Source organism: Tetrao urogallus (assembly GCF_951394365.1).
Source record: "Tetrao urogallus genome assembly, chromosome: 1".
Taxonomy (NCBI): Eukaryota; Metazoa; Chordata; class Aves; order Galliformes; family Phasianidae; genus Tetrao; species Tetrao urogallus.
In genome coordinates, this window is record NC_136813.1 from 15,674,015 (window position 1) to 15,694,917 (window position 20,903).

The 20,903-nt window shown below is 42.5% G+C and overlaps 1 protein-coding gene across 1 annotated transcript; it reads right to left on the reverse strand.

Annotated features, from left to right (window-relative positions):
* Positions 1-18,644: 18,644 nt before the first annotated feature.
* SLN (sarcolipin) lies at positions 18,645-19,157 on the reverse strand (the record flags this gene model as incomplete). The annotated part of the gene is made up of 1 exon (XM_079549273.1): positions 18,645-19,157. One exon carries the CDS (start codon positions 19,155-19,157, stop codon positions 19,062-19,064), a length of 96 nt encoding a protein of 31 aa, XP_079405399.1. The 3' UTR covers positions 18,645-19,061.
* Positions 19,158-20,903: the final 1,746 nt, after the last annotated feature.

A 20,903-nucleotide genomic window follows, 5' to 3' on the forward strand; every position in this document is an offset into this window, starting at 1 on the left:
CATATTGCGGCATTATGCAGTGTTACATTCTGAACTGATGTCTGGGTATCAGAGTTTTTCTATTTTTTTAGACTTTCCTCATAATTCAACATCAAAAAATTGAATAGTATTTCTCTAGCTGTGTTTTGTATATGTGGAATATGTGGCTGGATCTTGTATTGTGAAAGCTTTTTAACTTCTTGGTATGTTTTAAGATAACTGCTGGCATTTCAAGCAAAATATATGTTTGGACCTTGTCTAGGAGATAATATGTGTAACTTAATCTGATGTAGACAAACACATTAAAGTCAAATTTTCTCCATGCAGCCATATATGCTTAATGCAGAATTAATGAGGCTTACTAGATACAAGTTTCAGTAAGAAGTTTATGCAGAATTACAATCAGGCTCCACAGCTGCATGAATACCAAATGTTCTGGTGATGCTAATGTACTCCCGGAGAAGTGCAATCACTCACAGCTACTGGATACTGGTAGGGGCCAAAAAATGTACTGTCAGATTGTCAGCACCAACACCACTGTGCTGAAGCACAGCTTAAATTCCTGCAAGTTCCTTTGGGCTGTACAGGGCTTGGTATTCTTTGTCACATGTTGGAAGGTGATGTGATTTGATTACGTTGTGTGCGGTGAATTCAGAGGAGCAGAAAACAATATTTTTTTTGAACTATTCAAACTGTAGCTTTGGTTGTCAATTCAGTTCATAAGGACTGGGAAAATTAATTGACTCGAAGGTTTAGAGAAAACCCACCTGAGTTTCCCAGACTACTTAAAAAACAAGAAATGGCAAGCTGCATTTTTTCTAAAATCAGAAATGAGTGAAAGTGTCTGACACTAAGAATGTGTAGTATATTGAACAACATCTACCATGGCATTTCATACCCATGGTATTTTTTACCTTCTAAGCAAGCAATTTTAGTATTATGTTTGTGTAAATCACTTGCATATGGAGATTAAACTTGCAGTAGTGTCCAACTACTTGTGAATTATATGAATAAATCATATGTCATTCTAAATGGAAGCACTACGGGTTTTATTTTGCAGATATGGACTAGTGGATAGAAGGGTTATGACAGCTCTGTGGTATTTTCTTAGTCTGAAGAGTGATGTAAATTTACCTGGGTCGGGTTTGTTACAGCATTTCTAGTTATGGTGTGAAGGATTCAGTTTGTTATAGCATTTCTAGTTATGGTGTTAGGCATCACGAAATAAATAAGCTTTGTATTTAAGCTCCCATTTCTTAGCTCAAATGTGAGGTGGGAATTGGGACTTCTCTGCAGAGCTAAGAATTTGCATTCTTTGCAGAGATGATCAACAGAATTCTATAGGTGTTGCAATAACTGGTGTTCTCTGATGACTTCAGAAATACAGTACTGAAGATATTAGCTGCTGCATATTTTGAATGAAAATATAACGAATAAAAAATGTGTTGAACTTGTAAATAATCTATGATAACAGTGCATCAAATATTGATGACTTTTTTATGACTCTTGAAGCCTCTAATGTTTTCTTGCAACAGTTTTCATTGTTTCAAATCTTAGCCTCTCACCTTCTTTCCTTCCCTGGCTCTCATACTCCTCTTCCTTCTGCAGCACATTAATTAGTCTGCACTGGTTTATTTTTAATCTTCTGCATGGGAGTTAATGGAGCTGATGTGAAGGTCCCTGCCACCTTCTCACTGGTGTGATCTTCTCAATTGCTGTGCCCTTCCAAATTGTCCCAAAGTGTCAACTTCAAATAAAATCAGCAAATGTTATCCGGCCCCATGTCAGATTGTGTCACTATAATGTAGCTGCTGTGGGTGATTTCTTTCCTGTCTTTCAGGGAGATGGGTTTAATGAAGCTATGTGTGAAGTTCCTTCTCCCGTTGAGCCCCTGCATGCTGGTGCCTATGGAGCTCATTTTGCTGCCTACTCTTACATCAGCTGTGTGCTGTGACATCCTGGCTCTCCATGCCCTTGTCAGACCTGCGGTTATGAGTGCCCCTGTGGCTGCCAATGTGGCAGTGCCCCAGGATGAAACTTAAAACCTACAGTGGAAACCAAAATGTTTATTTTAGAAGTTACAATTTGTTGTACCATTGGTACATCTCTGAACTGTGACCTGTGAGGAACTGATTGCTGTTTTTGCTGAGAGAGAAAATTGGAAGAAATGGTAAAGAAATGAAAGTTTACAATGTTGTTTCAAGAAAGCACACAGTGTTTGCACTCACTGCAGGGAACAGATCTGGGGAGTTTAATTTAGAACAGGAAAAATTTATGCCGGGTAATTTGAACAAGTTTCTTAGGCGGTTTTACCAGGCAAATTGTTTGCATTGGCCTTGTCATGCAGCATGAGTACATTAAAAAGGCAGAGCCATGCTGTAATTACATCAGTGTTGACCAAAGCTTTCTGACCTACCTACCTCTGCAGTGCGGGAGTGCAGTCAGGTTTGTACCAAGCAAAATGGCTTAAAATGATGTGAAGTCTAAGCTGCTCACTCACTTAATAACAAGATGAGATAACATACCAGTATTATGCAGAACATGTCTAGCTTTGGGTGGGAAGATGAAAATAGCATCACTGGTGACACCACACTGTGTATGGTTTATCCCATGATTTTTGCCTTATCCTACCTAATGTGAGTTTACCTTCTTGCCAGGGCTCCTTGGAGAAGGTAGGTGGGCTCTGATTTGTAGTTAGTAAGCTCTGTGCTCCTCCACCCCTGGGGCTGGGCTGTGACCTCAGGTTGGGGCTGCTCACAAGGCTCATGGTCACCGCAGGGAGGAGAGCACATGCTGTCCTGCCTTCGTTCAGCTCTTTGGCTTGTAGCTTTTTTCTTCCTCTGGAGAAAGAAGAACTTTTTGCCCAGGTTCTTACCATCTCATTTGAAAGGTATTTGTTCAAATGCTGGTGGCTGTATATATCTCTATACACTATTTATTGCAACAGAGAAAGTCCATTCATTCTTGGAGAAATGTTTCTTCGGTCTGTCTCCTGAATCTGGTCTGGAAAATTTGCTGTAGTATAAAGGGAATTAATCTTCATTTATAGAAGAGTAATACTTACAAACTTCTGTACCTTTATGGTAGCTTTATGGCCTGCGCTGTGTTCTCTACATGGCAGTGTTGGCTGAGGCTCTCTGCTTCAAATAGAGAATTGTCAGCACAGTTCTAGTTGAAATAAGTGTTTTTAGATGGATCAGGAGAATGTACATGAACAGAATGCTGATGCTTGGGTTAATGAACGAGGTCTGCTACTACTGAGCCAAAGAATTGGTGGGAGCATAGTGAAGGTTTCCTTCATACACTTGTATCATCGGTTCCTTCTTATTTCTGCCCTTCATGGGCTCTGGTTAGCTTTTAGCATCCTTTGCTGTTTGCTGACCTGTTCATTTTTGTCATAATTTACCTGAGGTTTTGATCTGTGCACATGTGCGTTCAGCAGTGCAGGGTCATCCCATGAGAGGGGTATTGCCCACTGCCAATTGGAGTGTGAGCTCTAGAGGGAACCTCAGTCTGCAACTTTGCCACCTGGACAGATCTGACTGAGGTAGGAGTCAGTTACAGACTGTAACTGTAATCACATGCAGTTTTATCAGTGCTAACTTCATCTGTTCGTCAGATGCTTGGGGGATATATGGGAACTCTATGTATACTTTTCTCTGCCCTACAGTTGGCTCTTGATGTGCTTGATGTGATCAACATATCACCATCTGAGCATTGTAGGAAGAGTTCTCTGAGAATGGCTCTCGTGATCTTTAATTTCCAGATAACTGTCCTACAGTCTCTGTAGCTTGCAACCAGCTCAACTTTCACCTCTCATTCCTCACCTGGATTTTTGTCCAGTATAAGCTGAAATTTTGCACTAATTTTCCAGGTTATGCTGAGAAAAACAAAATGTCTCTTCTCTGTACATTTGCGCTGATAGCATGGTGCAACTAAAAATCACATGCATTATTAAAATAGATTTTTTGCAGAAAACAATCCTGAAAAAGATAAGAAAATGAATTATTCATTGTTTTCCTTGGTTTGCAGCAGTGCAGGTTTTCTATGAGACTTGCCAAAGATTAGACAGGAGTCTTCCAACATGATCATGTAGAAATATAGTAGAATTAGCTTTGTACGTTCCCCTGTGAACAGCATGCAGAGAAATCAGGTCATTACTTATTCTAGTAAAGGAAACTGTTCTTCTCTATATAGAGCTATAATTAGAAAAGAAGATTTAGCTATAAAGCCTCTGAGCAAGAACCGGGTACAGCAGCTTAGATCATAATGAACCGTGGGGAATGGCAGAGGATTTATTTTCTGTGGTGCTGTGTTTTTAGACTTGTGCTCTACTGTACTAAAAGACTGTAAAACCCTGTGGCTAAAGGAGTTCTGTGCCCCAATATGCTTCTGGTGTGAAACAAGGGTGAGCAAGACAGGAGAGCATTGGGTTAGCACCTACGAGCACAGCTGCCGGCTCTGCAGCGCAGAGTGAAACAAAAGGAGCTGGAGAATGGGATACAGCTGTGTGCCCATGGACTCCTTTCCCCAGTTGCAAGGGTAACCACAAAGATGGCACACACAGATGATTGTGAAATACCAAACCAGTGGGCAGCAGAGCGTGGTTGTGTAACATGCTATAAATTAGGACAGCTCTCCGTCTTTCTTGTACTGGGGGCCCCAGACCTGGACACAGCACTCCAGATGGGGCTTCATGAGGGAAGAGTAGAGAGCAACAATCACCTCCCTGTCCCTGCTGGCCACCCCTCTTCTGATGGTGCCCAGGATGCTGATTTGGTTCTGGATAGTCTCACATATTTCTTTAGGCAGTTGTGATAATCCATCCATCCTCTGCCTCTTCACTTTCTTCCAGTTTTCCATTCACATTGGCTTATTAGTTTGAATTTAAGCCAGTGCATAAACACTTCTCTTTGGTTTCCATGTGTCTGGCCCACTGACCCTTCAATTTCTCTTCCTTTCACCCTCTGTTGCATACTTTAGGCAGACAGCCATTTTGTGGAAGATATGAGTGTTCCTCCCTCTACCTTTGGGGCCAAAAAGGAGTGGGAATAGAACTCTGGGAGCAGGGGTCTGTACAGGCACTAGCCCATTTAGTAAACCCTCTCCTTGCATTCTGCCAGCTCACAGGGTGCTGCTGTGACACCAGGAATGGGAAGGTTGCTCTTAATTTGGCCATCTCAAGGCTGCTGCCTCCAACTGTTTTGCCTCTTACATGACAGCTGTTGGAAAGAGGCATGAGCATATGGCTGTCTTAGGAAAGCAGGTCTCCAGCTCTGCTACTAGTTTACTAGTAATTACATTTTATATACATACATACATACAAAAACATTATACTATGTACTAAGGTACATGGGATTGTTCCACCGCTAAAGCACAGTCTGACTCTCAACTGGATCTTTCCATGGAGAATCAGCTTCTTCTGACTCAAGGAATGGATCTTATCTATATTATTTTATTTCATTACTGAGGCCAGCCTCAGTTGAAGTTGTACCTGCCTGCTGTGCAGTGTAAATGTACAAATCTGGCCAGAAGCAGTAAAATCAGCAACAGCAAAAATAGGGCACCCCAGGTCTCAGCAATGAGTTATAGTCCCAGCAGAGTGTCCTCCTTTCATTTACTGGATGAAAAGGCAGGTCTGAAAGAGCTATGAACATCAACTACCTACTGAGTGGGTCAGAAAGTCTCCCTTGATCAGTGATGTGAGTGCACTTGTGTTAAAAACTAAACTAAGCGTTCATGTCCTGGGAGTCTATTTGAAAAACCAGGCAGTGACTCTGTCATCATGTAGAAATACCAGTGCTTTTGGAGTACAAAACTAACTCCAGTAGAGATCCAAAAGCTACAGTGAAGTTATGCAGTGCATTTGGGAACCCGCAGCAATTCAAATCATTTTGGAGATGCCTGAACAGCAACTAATAGAGATAAATACTGGCACTTCAGTGTTTTATTCTATATTCTTAATTTGCACTTATACATGAAAATTAAACAACTCTGTCTAGCAGCAGTATCTTTTGTGATTCTCTTAAATTTATTTTGGATGTGTATAATCACTGCCTATGAGCCTTATGCATAATGATAATTAACTTCTAGTTAATGATAATTAACTATTCCATTATTTTTCAGGTGTAGCAGTGACAGCTCATAGACATTTGAGTGATGGGAGTTAGAGACTCCCTTCCTCCCAGAGAAGAACTGCCTTTGGGTCAGAGCATTGTAGGAGGCAGTTCAGCCAACATTATTTGAATTAGGTCATCTGTGATGCTACTGAAAATGCGATCAACACTATAAAAATAATGTCAAATGCCTAAAATTCAGAGAGGCTGACAAGAACATAGCTTTCTTTCTTTCTTTCTTTCTTTTTTACAAGATCATGTTCTCAACTAAAAATGGAGAGTCTGAAATACCCATACCGCATGGAAACTAGGATTGATGTGTTACCTGCATGTGCACTGGGACTCCTATATCTGTAGAATAGAAGTATTCTGCCAGAGGTTAATTCCAGCATACAGCAGCTCACTGCTCCTAGAATCAAATCAGCTGTAATCAATTGATTTTTTTTTCATATTGAATTGCCTGTCACAAAAATTTCCATAGGAAAAAAAAAATCGTTTTAGAAAATGCCTCCCCCTCCCCCCCCTTTTATTTTTTTCTTTTGTAAGACCACATAACATATTTCAACAAGCTTCTATTGTATGAATGATTCCAAATAACCTTATTCCAACCAGGACAAGTAACGCTCTGCACTTCAGAAAGAGTTCAGTTTCACAGAATCCCAGTAAAATGTCAAACAGTATCTATTTATCACACAGGGAAAGATGAGCTGCAATGGAAAACAATGAATGTTATTCCATTAGAATGTGGGAGAGTGCTGAATCCTCAGTTTCTCCTTCTCTGTTTCAGCCATCAGAAAGCCATTTCAAAACAACGATAGTAACTGAGACCTCGTTTGAGAGCCAAGTACCATGTTTTGTAGTTGGTGAGTAAAACATTTGGGAAGGATGTTTAGCATCTTAATTTATCTACTCTAACAGCTACTTCTCTAACATGGCTGAAGTTTATGTTACTCGGTATATATAACACATGGAATACATTGCCTGGCCCTGTTTAATGCTGTCATGCCATCATTCTGCAATATTTGAAATCTGAGCGTTAAGCAACGCACCAAATTAAGAATTGAGATCCTCCAGGCAGAGGACACAACTTCCTCTGTTTAATATCCGGTACGTTTGTCAGTTTCTAACGATGATGAAGTAACCACCTTGCCAATGCCTTCGAAGAATTTTGTCTTTTTCCTTGTTTCTGTGACCCACGTCCTTACCTGCTCCATCCATCCAAGGCCGCGCTACCACGCAGGCGGGCGGAGCGTCGTTTCAGCACCCTGGACAGCGCCACCGGCCGCGGCGTGGGGCGGCGCTGCTGCTCAGTGCTGCCGGCCGGTGAGCAGCGCAAGGAATCGCCGCCTCTGACAGCAGCCCGCCTTTCTCCCGTCTGCACTCTTGTTTCAGCCCCTTCCTGCACGCTGATTGCTGGGACAATAGAAATTACTATTTATGCTTGAGTTTCTAGTGAAAATCAGACTGTGGCAATCACACCGAGGCTGTTCCCCTTAAGGTGTTTGTAACGACACGTGGAGATTTTCATTCAATCTATCATGTTCTACCCACTGTGGAGAAAGACTTCCATGCTCCAAGGCCTGAGGGGGCCCAAATAGATTGCATCAGCCTGGAGGAAACGAACTTCCGTCACATCTGTCTTACCCGAAACAGACATTTTCCACGCAGAGAAACACTGCTCCAAGTCACAGAAATACTTTCTAAGTTCCACTGAGTAAAGTGCAGACTGACCTGTTCACCTATGCACTGTTGTCATGAAGGCAAATTGCAGCAAATTTCTATCAACATTCTTCTCCATTTTAAAATACATTCTTGTTTCATTGAGCTGTTTGGGGGTTGTGACCCTTTAAGCACCGAATGAAGCTTTTGTTACTTACTTTGGTGGCACAGAGACAGCATCTTTTTCCAAGCTAGGACAGCTCTATTTCTGGTCTGGTTTGACCAACCAATTCTTCAAAACTCTGACAGCATATTTTTATATTGGTAGCTTCACATCTCTCAACAGTGTAGCACTGTATCCTACCCTATATCAGTCAAAAAACTGCATGTAAATCTTCTTTGCTAACATTCAAGCCCATTGTTTGTTTGTTTGTTTGTTTTGCATGGAAAACATTTTATTGCTTTCTCCTTTGCTGCTGTTATGTGTATTCAAAGGCTGTTATGTCTTAACAATTTACTTTTGTTTGGCCTGGTCCCATCCCCAGTGAGGTTTCCACTGCCCTGTGCTGAGACTTCCATTGGCTGCCCCTAGCCTGCTCTGCTCCTTGGCTGGGGTGTGGGAAGGGCCCCGGCTTCCAGGTCCTGCCCTGCTGCCATAGGGAGCCCACACAGAATCATAGAATCATAGAACCATAGAACCATAGAATCATAGAATCATAGAATCATAGAATCATAGAATGGCTTGGGTTGGAATGGATCTCAAGGATCATCAAGTTCCAATTTGCCTACCACAGGTAGGGTTGCCAACTTCTAGATCAAGTACTGGATCAAGTTGTCCAGGGCATCCAATCTGGCCTTAAAAATCTCCAGAGATGGGGCATTCCCAGCCTCTCTGGGCAATCCATTCCAGCATTTCACCCACTCTCTCAGTAAAAATCTTCCCCAACATCCAATCTAAATATCCCTGCCTTTCATTTAAAACCATTCTCCCTGGTCCTATTACAATCTAACCTTGAAAAAAGTTGTTTTCCCTCCTGCTTATAAACTCTCTTTAAATACTGGGAGGCCACAATGACATCTTCCTGCAGCCTTTTCTTTTCCTGGCTGAGTAAGCACAGTCCCTTCAGCCAGATCCATGGTGCACTGATGACAGGTAAACTTGAAGCAATAGATCTTCAAAATACCTTCTCAGTGTTTACAGTCTATGACTTAACATTCCTGTGGAGCCAGCAAGTCTATCCTCATATTTAATGGCTCTTGACACTATTTTTTTCTTCCAGAAGTTTGTCTAAACATTTTAAAACGTATCTGTACTGTTTTCTTTCAGAACATCTTGTACTTATGAGTTTTACAGTTCAGTTTTGTTCATTGGAATGCCTTTCTTTATTTTATATTTATTTGACGGACTGAGAAAGCATGAATAGCCAGCCCATATGGCCTTATTTGCCATTATTCTTATTCTTCCTTCAGTCATCTTTGTTTCCAAGCCAAGAAAACCTCATCTGCTTCATTTGTTTCACAATGAAGTTGTCACAATGTTTTTTATTGTTATTATTTTTCCTCTCTGCAGTTTTTCCAACACTGACCAGGGAGCTCTTTGCAGTGAGTCCTGGATCCTTCCTGTGCACCAGTATCTGCCGTGCTCATTACTTTGTGTGCTGAAGGCATTTTCTCCTTGTGTGGCCTATTTCACATTTGTCAATCTTGAATGCTATCTACCATTTTTTTACTTATCATTTGGCATTGAAACAACACTATAACTCTTTAATGTGAAATTTGTGCCACCAGCAAATATTGCAATCTTCGTGTTTATCTCCTATTCCTGTAAATATGCTAAACATTTCAGTCTCTTCTGGACCTCTCTCTGCTTGGCAATTTCATGGTTCATTCCCACTTTCTTTCTGCCTTTCAATCAGTTAAAGGGAGAACTTTTCCTTCTACCTCAGGAAAGTTTAGGTTTTCTTAAGCGTAGTGATCAGTTCACTCCTACTGACACGTTCACTGACTCTTTCAAAGTTGTAATAGATACAGAAAGTACAGTTTCCCTCTGGGGAAGCCTTGCTCATTTTCTTTTTCACTCATATACCTATGAATTCTATACACTCTGTGGGTGAGGGTTTTCTTTTTGGTTTTTTTTTTCTTTTTTTGCTTTTTTGGTTGGTTGGCCAATATGGAAATGAAACTTCCAGGTCTGTAAATCCCCAGCTCTCTTTTGCAGTCCTCTTAAAAACTGATATTGCATATGTCACCTTCTATTCCTCTGGTACCAGTCTCATGAGCAATAAATTACACTCCAAATAAACTAGACAGGCAATTTCATATCTGAGTTCCTCAAAAATCACTGGCTGAACATCATCTGCTCTTTGTGATATATGACGGTTCATTCTGTTGACGTCTGGCTCTTCATCTGAGACCAGTTCTCCAACTCATCATCTGCAGATAAGTTCTAGTGTGGAAACCCTCTTAAGCCTTTCCACAGTGAGCACTGCTGCAGATAATTAATATACCTTTCCTGTAGTAAACCTGTATTCCCTGAGCATTCCTGTTCTGTATCTGTTGTTTGCAGACCCTGCAGTCTCTGTGGCAGCTTTTCTGTTTCTGCTGTCTCTCCCTGTTGTTACTCAACATCTTTTCCTTGCCCTCCTCATGATTCAGTATTTAATTTCTCTGATTTCTTTTTAATTGTTTTCCAATCTGGATGTAATTTCTGTGTTTTGAACAGTGGTACCTTACTAGCAATTATTTCCTGATTTTTATTTTTTTATTTCAGATTTTGCTAATTCTTCTAGCCTTTCCACTCCCATAAGAACATTTCACTCATGGACTGTGGTCATTATCACATTGCCATTTTTCAAAAGTAGAATTTTTATCCTGGTCTTGTGTGCTGTCCATAATTGTGAAGTCTGACTGCCCAAGAAATAACTTCTGTTGTTTAAAAAAAATAGAGCATAAATTAGAGCCCAGCATGACATTTCTCTACTCTGTGTGGGGATCAGTAACAAAAACTTTCCATGACTTTGCATCTAGAAGATGAGCAGCATAGCTTTGTGTCTTGCTTTTTATGCCAACAAGTTTTCTCCAAGCCTGTAGGGGAGTCTTCAGTATTTTCTGTGCTCAGCTGAGTACAGCCTCAACTCAGAAAGACTGTAAAGGGAGTGTGACTGTTATGCAACAGGTTCCTGCTTTATGTTCTCATGGGAAAATTTATTTAGCCTCATCATGACATAAAGTTCACTATATCTTATTGAATAGTTTCAATTTAATCTTTATACTGGTCCACAGGTGCAGCTGATATACACAGACATACAATTAAGTAGGGAAGAATCCTAGGCAGAAAAACCTAAGGCTTAGAGTTTTCAGTGCTTGTCAGCTTCTGATTTCACTTAGTTTTAAACCATTAAAAAACAAAAACACATTCAGAGATAATATTGGACTACATTTGAAGTTAGAATCACAGACTCACTTGAGTTGGAAGGGACTGCCAAAGGCCATCTAGTCCAACCCCCCTGCAGTGAACAGGGACACCTACAGATCAATCAGGCTGTCCAGAGTCTGGTCCAGCTTGATCTTGAATATCTCCTAGGTCATCTGATGTAACCAGGCTCAGCTCCACAAAAATCTACCAGAAAAATGGACAGCAGCGGGAGGGAGCTGACCTTACATATCCTACTTGACAGACTTGGGCTAATCCTGCTCTAACTGGTAGTCAGCAGCAAAGCTATGCTGCAAATATTTTAAAAATTATGTCCTCTGCTTTCAGATATGCTAGCAGATTTCTATGGGCAAGAAGTTGAATAGTAAAATTGCCAAATACTGCAGGGAAAAGAGGTACATGCAAAATCCATCCTAGATTATTTATTGCTCAGCCTGTTCCTCAGTTCTGACTGAAAAAATTATGTCATTCCCACTAGATACCTTGTAGCATGCACCTAGTCACAGCAATGTGCCAAAAGTGTGTGCCACTGCCATGAGGCTCAAAGATAAAAGCCACTGCCTGGATTCTGGGCAGAGAGAAGTACTTTAGAGATGAGAAAAACAGTCATTTGGAGGAGAGACACAGAGCTTTCTGCTCTCCTGGGGACACAAAGGGGCATGTATGCAAAATCAATGGATGAACAGTCTCAGGTTGCACTGGGAAAGATTTAGGTTGGATATTAGGAAGAATTTCTTCATCGAAAGCATATCCAGGCAATAGGACTGGCTGCCAGGGAGGTGGTGGTGTCACCATCCCTGGAGGTATTTAAGTGATGTGTGGATGTGGCACTAAGGGACGTAGTTTAGTTGTTGATTTGCAGTGTTCGGTGATGGCTGTTCTTGATGATCTTAGAGGCATTTTCCAAAAAGTCACATCTCTGCCCTTTAGGTCCTTCAGGACAGTGTGGTCCAAGGAGCAGGATGTAAATTCATACAGGTGTATCTAGTAATAGGACTGGAGGGAATGGCCTCAACTTGCACCAGAGGAGGTTCAGGTTGGATGTTAGGAAAAATTTATTCTCCAAAAGAGTGATCAGGCACTGGAACTGGCTGCCCAAGGGTGTGGTGGAGTCACCATCCCTCCTGGAGCTGTTCAAGAAACATTTAGATGTTGTACTGAGGGACATGGTTTAGTGGGAAAATAACGGTGATGAGTGGATGGCTGGAATGGGTGATCTTGAAGATCTTTTCCAATCGTGGTGATTCTACAATTCTGTGATTTAGCTAACAATGGCTGCCAAAGCCAAATAATTATTACTCATCACCGTCACCCAACCACTGCAGTAAAGATCTGTCAGAATATTGGTGCAATACAGAAAGCACATCAACACAAACTGACTGTCAACGCTCATTCTAAGTATATGCTTTCTTACACTCCCTCACCAAACAGCCAAGTGCAAGCAGAGATTAGCATTAGCTGATAAGCACAATGGAGCCTGCTTGAAAATACTGTCATCTCTCTTTAGAAGCTGACAGCTGAACTGTTAAGCTAAGAGGTCAGAGTTGATTGGCTCGAGCAGCATCTGTATACAGCCCTGGGAAGGATGCCAAAGGCTTTTCCAGCTCTGCCCCATGAGATGCAAGCCTACGCACAAGAGGGAGGCTAGTTCAGCTGTGTAGGTGAAGAATGATTTAGAAGCCCTAGTGATGGAATCCCAAACTGTGATCAGCTGTCAGTGTCTTGATCCTTCCTAGCTCGCTGCACCAGTAAAATACAGATAATTACTGTGCAAAGTTCTTGAATTGCAAAGGCGCCTATTGCCTTTGGGACACTGCCAAAAGCAGTTGTATAAATAGAACAGTGCTGGACTTGCTATGTAGCAAGGAAGTTATTTATGCGTAATATTTTCTTGGTTTGGTCCAGAGAAAAATTCTATGTATGCAAAGGAATGGTGTCTTCACGTAGCTGAGGATCTTCTTTTTGCCCTTCCTTCTCCATCCCTTGTTTTCTGTCGTCTACTGAGCACTCTACACACATACACACACACAAACACAGTGTGAAAATTTTTCCATGGACAACTGAATTTTGAGTGAAAGTGCAAACTAAAAGTATCAGCAAGAAAACAATGATTTGCAGTCAATCCACTTGGACATGCAACACCTGTGGTGGATGCTCTGTTAGAATTGCTGGTTATCTCTCCCAGGACAGACATTCCCTGACTTGGAGTCTGGGGAACAGAGAGGAAAGTGGGCAGCCACGGCATAATCCAGAAGCAAAATGAACACCACTGGTTTTCAAGTATGGCATTGCTTGAAACTAGCCGTCTTTACAACTAGGATGGAGGTAAGTCTTATGATCTGGGCAATGAAATTCCTCTTTATAACTTGTACAGCAAGGGTAATAGAGTGTGATGTACTCCAGAGTCACGGAGTGGTTTCAGAATCATAGAAAGGCCAACTGGTTTCACTGACAGAGAACAACTGCCAAACTTTTAATTTTTTTTTCTGGAATTTTAATTTTCCTTGATAAAAACACTATTCTTGAAAACAAAAGAGAAAAGAAAAAAAAGCAACAACACAGAAAATTATTTTGACTGAAGTCATTTTTTATAAAAGCATTTTTATAAATCCCATTGAACAGTCTTTAAATATCTGGGCAAAATTGTGAAACTTGGTGCCTAATAATTGGTTCTTAGGTTGTTATCCAGGCACCCAAACTAGCAGTCTGATTTTTCCCAAGAGTACATTGCACATTCCATGTATTTGATTTCTGCAGAGTGAAGTGCTGAGTGCTTAGCAATTCTGAATTACCAGGACCATAGCCAAATTTCTGCAGTCTGAACATCTAAAATTAGATAGCTAAGGTCTGGTCCCAAGACCAGAAAGTGAATGGAAAGGCCACTACCGAACCTCTGGGTCTGGATGAGGTTAATTAATCTGTGTTTAGATACCAGAATAATAAGGTACCTTGTTCAGGTTCAAGCACAGGCAGTTTTGCTTGAATTTGGTAGTTCCTGCAGTGCCTTCTAACAAAGGTGGGGTGTCATGGTTCTATGTTTTTTTGTTTTTGTTTTTTGTTTTTGGGTTTCAGTATTCCACATCAAAACATCATGTAGTGTACGGGGCATTAAAGTGTCACTGCCCCAGTCCCAGGTACCTACCCCTGTACATTACAGCAGTCACGGGATCTGGCCCTTCCGGGTGGGGGGGGGCGCTCTCTTGCTGCCTTGCAGTGGGTGCTGGAGGTGCTTTCCTAGCCGTTCCAAGCTTTTCAGGTTTGACTCGATCCCGGGAACTCTCTCTCTCTCTCATCTTGTCTGATTTATTAATCTCAATTTCAATTAAATTGTATATATTGTGTTATCTTGTATTCCAATATTATAGTAAAATAAGTTTTCCTCCATAGATTGTTGCCGCTGCTCTTTTCCTCCCTTCCTTCCTTCCCATTTTTGTGGGACTGGGGTGAGGGGGGGAGGGCAGAGGCCTGTCGCCCCTGTCACGGACATAGATTGATCTGGTCAACTCCGTGACATGGGGTAGGAGGGAAAACAGTGTCAGTACAGTGACACTTTCTGAGAGCTCTCCAGGAAGAAGTACTGTGCTGAGTTCATGGCTATGCACGCTATGTAAATCTTAGAGCAGGTCAAATCCTTCTATCTGTGTATATATGTTATATATACTGCCCAAATGCTTGCACATATAAATGAGAACTTGCATAATAAATACTTTTCATGGTGCATAATTCTAAATTGTGAGAGGCCATAAACAAGAGAAGGAAGTCTTCAGCTAAAAATAGTTATAATTTATAGTATATAGATGTATGTAAATAATTTATGTACAAAAAGATGTGAAGTAATCACACAAAACTGGCAGGAGTGGCTGACACACCAGATGGGTGTGCTGTCATTCATAGGGATTTGGACCAGTTGGAGAAATGGGCTGGCAGAAGCCACATGAAGCTCAATACAGGAAAATGCCAAGTCCTGTGGAGGAGTAACCCCATGCATGAGGACAAGTTGGGGCCGCCCAGCTGGAAAGCAGCTCTGTGGAGAATGCCCTGGGTCTGCTGATGGACACCACGTTGACCATGAGCAAGCAGTGAGCCCTTGCACCTGCAGTGTGCTATTCCAAGTGCTGTGCTTCTCAGTACAAGTACTCCATCCTGGAGAGAGTGCAGCAGAAAGGACCATGAAGGTGATCAGGGCTTGGAGTAGCTGCTGCAAAAGAAGGCTGACAGAGCTGGGACAACTCAAGCTGGAGATGAGAAAGCTCAGGAGTTTCCTATCAGTGTCTATGTAGTTTGCTCCAAAAGTAGTGCCTACTATTTACTTCAATGGAAACTACAACAAATACAAAAAGCACAATAACACTGCTTGATAATCACAGAATCACAGAATCACAGAATCACCCGGGTTGGAAGGGACCTCAAGGATCATGTAGTTCCAACCCCCCTGCCTAGCAGGGCCACCAAACATACACATTTAGATCAGGTTGCCCAGGACCCCGTCCAACCTGGCCTTGAACACGTCCAAGGACGGGGCATCCACAACCTCCCTGGGCAGCCCGTTCCAGGGCCTAACCACTCTCCTCGTAAAGAACTTCCCCCTAACATCCAACCTAAATCTTCCCTCCTTCAACTTGGATCCATTTCCCCTAGTCCTGCTATTGTCAGCCCTTATGAAGAGTTTACTCCCCTCCTGGGTGTAGGTTCCCTTCAGGTATTGATAGGCTGCAATGAGGTCGCCCCGCAGCCTTCTCTTCTCCAGGCTGAACAAGCCCAACTCCCTCAGCCTGTCCTCATAGGGGAGGTGCTCTAGCCCCCTGATCATCTTAGTCGCCCTCCTCTGGACCCTTTCCAAAATCTCCATGTCTTTCTTGTACTGAGGGCTCCACACCTGGACACAGTACTCCAGATGGGGCCTCACAAGAGCCGAGTAGAGAGGGACAATCACTTCCCTGTAATAATGGCAGCTGGTGCCAATTATACATGGAGGAATTCAGTGTCGCACCTTTGCTTCATGCACATTTCTATGTCAGCCATCATTCTGTCAGGTTGCCCCTCTGCTGTTTCATCTGAGCATAATGGAACACCTTTTAACAGTTGGGGTGGATGAGCACTGGAATAGACTGCTCAGAGTGCAACTTTTAAGAACAACTTAAATGTATGTTTTGCATAAAAGAATGATTCCAATAAAGTAAGGGCAAATCACCATTAGTGCAGAATTGCTCTGATGTTCTCAACCTCTCTTATACTTCAAAGGGCTGGTGACAAAAACCAGTCAACACAGAGAGCCACCACTCCTCCAGGGTGTCTTTGGCAAACAGAAAGATACCAGAGAAGGTTTGAGACTCCAGTGTCATACCCAACATCTATATTTGGGTCCCTCAAACAGGGGAATTTGCCTGTATGTGTGAATTTCTAGGACAAGAGGGAGTGGCCTCAAATAGTGCCAGAGGAGGCGTAGGTTGGATATCAGGAAAAACTTTTCCGAAAGAGTGGTGAGGCATTGGCAGAGGCTGCCCATGGAAGTGGTGCAGTCACCATCCATGGGGGCGTTAAAGAACTATGCAGATGTGGTCCTTAAGGATGTGATTTAGTGGACATAACGGTGAGGGGTGAAAAGTAAGACCAGATGATCTTAGTGGTCTTTTCCAACCTTAATGATTCTATAACTCAGATGATGTTCTTTGCCGCTCATGTACCTACAGACCAATGCAGTCACATCAGGACACCTAGTTCTGTTAGCTGAATTAACTTTTTCTGTCAGTTTTAGGACAGTGATATAATTCAATATAGGCAAATATCCCAACCTTTTATTTGAAATCTACTAAAAATTACCCATGTCTGAAAAGAAAATGACTTAGACAGTATTCTCATTCTCACTAACATTGAGTGCAAGGTGTTTACCCTTACTCATGCTGAAGACAGATGCATGAATACTCCAGAAAAGGCTGACGGCTAAAGGTTTTGGGTGCCCCAAACTCTCAAATACTTTCTTCCCATCTGAAAACTCCCAGGGCCACCCTGAGTTGTGGCTGCCCGAACCATTTCTGTCTCAGCTGAGAAACCCACACCTCCATTTTTTCCCTGCTAGCTTGTGTCGAGACCAAATGTGCACTGATTTGCTCACAACATCACTCTCTTTGGGAAATGCTCTCATGTTCTGGCACCGGCTTAAAAGCCTCAGCCCTCCCACGTGGCAGCGATGTCCCTGGTGATAGCTGTGATGCGTGGGAGAACCCAAAGGTCTATTTTTAATTCACAAGGAAGGTCTGACAATGCCGGCTGGAGACTCAGTATTCAGCAGGGGTAAGGAGTCACAGCTTATGAAAGATGAGAGTCTTTCATGATGAATTATCAAGTATTCACCATATTTAAAAATAGATCTTTCCGTGTCCTTTGCCAGCCACTCCTGCGTGCCACAGCTTATGAACACAAACAGACTGTGTAAATTAGTTAAATTACTGCAGCACTTGTGTGAGGTGGGTTGCAGAGACAGACTGCAAATTCATTTCTATGTTTCAGTTTTCTCAATATTTCCTGAGAGGAGGTTACCTCACCCTTAGCCATAACCTTGAGAAAAAAACGGTTGAAATTTCTCATTGCAACAGCACAAGGGTTTCTTGGAGGGGTGGGAAGACACCAGGATAGACGAAATAACCCAGGACAATAGGGCAGTTCCCAGCAGTCTCTAAGCACCAGACACATGTAACAGTGCTGTCACACACCATGTTCTCTCTGTCCTTAAGGCTGTCCCAGCAGTTACAGCTCCACCTAAAAACTCCAGGATGCAGACTTCAGTAGCTCTAAACACAGCCCCATAGTTTTTTCCACCTCATACAGGATCCTGCAAAGAGCAAAGAGATCTGTGTCAGCAGCATGGCTGCTGTAGGCACCCCTGTAGTAGGCACCCCTACTGGTACGTTCTTGTGGAAGGCTGTGCTTTCTAGAAAGAATAGCACAAAGTAGAGTAGAGTAGAGTAGAGTAGAGTAGAGTAGTCCAGATAGAAAAGATTCAAATCACAGAATCACAGAGTGGCCTGAGTTGGAAGGGACCTTAAACATCATCTAGTTTCACTCCTTTGCAGCACAGCATCAGCTCCTCTCCACAGGCACAGCTCCAACAAGCACAGCTCAGTCCTAAATAGGACTGTGGGAATCCTCATTCAAAATCCAGCTTCAGAAAATGTAATTATCTATGAGATAGAGGTTCTCTTTGAAGTCCACCTCCACAGCACAGGTGGGGTAAATCACACTGGACATAAAAGTTGCTGGAATCAGCTCATCCTGTGTGGCTGAGCATCAGCTAACCTGCAGGATCACAATTGTCACTATACAGCAATTTTTTATAAAGTGCAAATAAAATTCCAGGGGAGAGAGACAACCAAACCACCAGAGCTGTGTGATGCACCATGCTGCAGCTATCAGTGGATCTTCCAGTGAACAGCAGTCAGAAAAGCTACAAAAAACAATTTTACATGTTCTTTATTGAGGTGAAACAAGATCAAGCAAAAGCAGGGGTTTCACATTTCTTTCTGCTAAGCAAGTCTGTACCTTTTAAGCTGTCTAACAGACAGACCCACTGCATGCTGCAGGGATTATACCCTGCCCTGACACCAAAGAAGCGGGCGCATGGGCAGAGGGGCACAGCACTTACAGCCACATTGAACATTTCCTAAGGTTCTTGCATTTTACAGCTGGATCAGTGCAGAATAAAATAATTACACCATCACAGACCCATTACAAACATGAACACAGGCAACAGAGACTAGAGAGTAAAAAAGATCACGGCATTCCGAATCGACCGAAAGCTCATAACAGAGATGTGCGGTGGTGTTACTGGTGTCTGCCCACAGAGACCCAGAGCAGCTCTGAGAGTTTCTGACCGTCCTTTACTCCTGATAGGACTTCACCAGAAGCCACATGAGCAGCACAGTGATGAGGACAATCATGAAGTTGAGGAAAAGTTCTTGTGTGGATCGCTCCATTTTAGGGGATGTTCGGGCGAGCAGAGGTCAGCGGGCAGAGCAAGGGGAAGCCGGCAGGGGCTTAGCAGGGAGCTTCCTTGAGCTCAGCCTTCAGGTCACAGGCTCTTGTAAGGGAAAAGGAAAATAAGTGAGGAACAGATACAGAAAGGCAAGTCCGGCAGAGCTATCTGCATCAGCATGAATAAATGCTGGGTTTTGTGCCTAGGAGTTAGTCTGCACTGCGGGTGCTACAAAGCAGCGGCCATCTCCAGCAGCTTATCGCCTTCTTGGATTGCCAGCATTTGACAAGAAACAATCTCAGCCTCACCCCAAAACAGTTGTCCCAAGGGGGAGCAGTCCCTGGAATTTTGCTCTGCTTTGTGTCAGCATTTCAAATAAATAAATCCCAATCCCATGGGTTACTTCAAGTTGATGTAAACTATAAATATACTTCTGTTCAGCATCCTCTAGACTCTGTTTGTTTGCATATCTCATATTTTAAAGAAAAGAGTTTTAAAGCATTCTCCTGTTAAAAAAAGCTAATACATCCCTAGGATTTGTTAAAGCTAATAAAGCTAATAAATGTGTTGCATTTTTATCCCAGATACCTATCCAGCATTCCTTAAATAGTCTTGATGCAAGTAAAATTTTGCACAGAAATACTACAGCTGGAAAAAATTGAATTTCAGCTTCTCCTCTAAAAGTTAGAGGGAAAAGAGATAATTATTGATGGTACCACTTCAAGTGCAAGGAGAACTTAAGGTTTAGCATTTTCCTTTCTGAAGAACTTCATAAATTCTGTGAGGTAATCCCGTGGATGAAATGGGATTTTCACAAGCAACTTCTGACTTCCCTGCACTTTCAAACTTCTACAGGTCTATAGCAATTCCACTCAAGTTATATTCAAAAGCTCTTCCGTTGGTTATCACTTTTATTTACTTTATCACAGCAAGTTTTGAATTTTTCATGTTCATAAGTTCATACAGAGAAATGAGAATGCTTTATCAGGAATGCCACGCACCAATCCCATTTGCATGCCGTGTAAATAAAATAAACCCTTTAGACAAATGAGGCATAAGCTCTGGACAAACAAAGAATTTCAGCACACAACCAAAATCTTCAAAGAGAAGAGAAGATAGATTGGACTGTTGTACCTATGGTGCAAACAGGAGAAGCCTTGGTACTGTACCAGAATGAAGGCAGAGGGTTTAAATAGAAACTGCTTGAGTTTGCAGATTAAATATTAAAAGCCTACTGCATGCAGTTAACAAATTCCTCCATTCCCAAGCTGTTCTGCCAGCCTCCCATATCCCTGGGCAAGAGAAAATCTGACCTAATAAGTAAGCCGAGTTGGGTTTTTTTACCTTATGAAGGTGAATGGAGCCCAGTGGTTCTCCTTTGGGGGCTCTGAGACACTGTAGATACAATTTCTCTCTCGGCTTCTGCCTATCTCCCACTCAGTCTGGTGCCCCGTCCCGCTGTGGGAACTGAAGTAGTCTGAGGGAGGAGAGCAACAAGTGTGTTGGCAGCTCAGTGCTGACATCACCCCCAAAATATTTTAGAAGGGCTAAGCTGGGCTGCAAGGCTTGGTTAAGGCTGTTTAAGCTGTGGGGTCTATGATCTGGTTTACTCAGTTCAGCTCTCCTCACAGCATGCTGTGCTGGGAGCAGGACAGCAGGCTGCCCTTGGGAGGCAATGGGATGTTACAGGACATTTCTTGTGGCCCCTGGGGGGCTTCTCACCCAGCATGGGGAGAAAAGGCAAGGA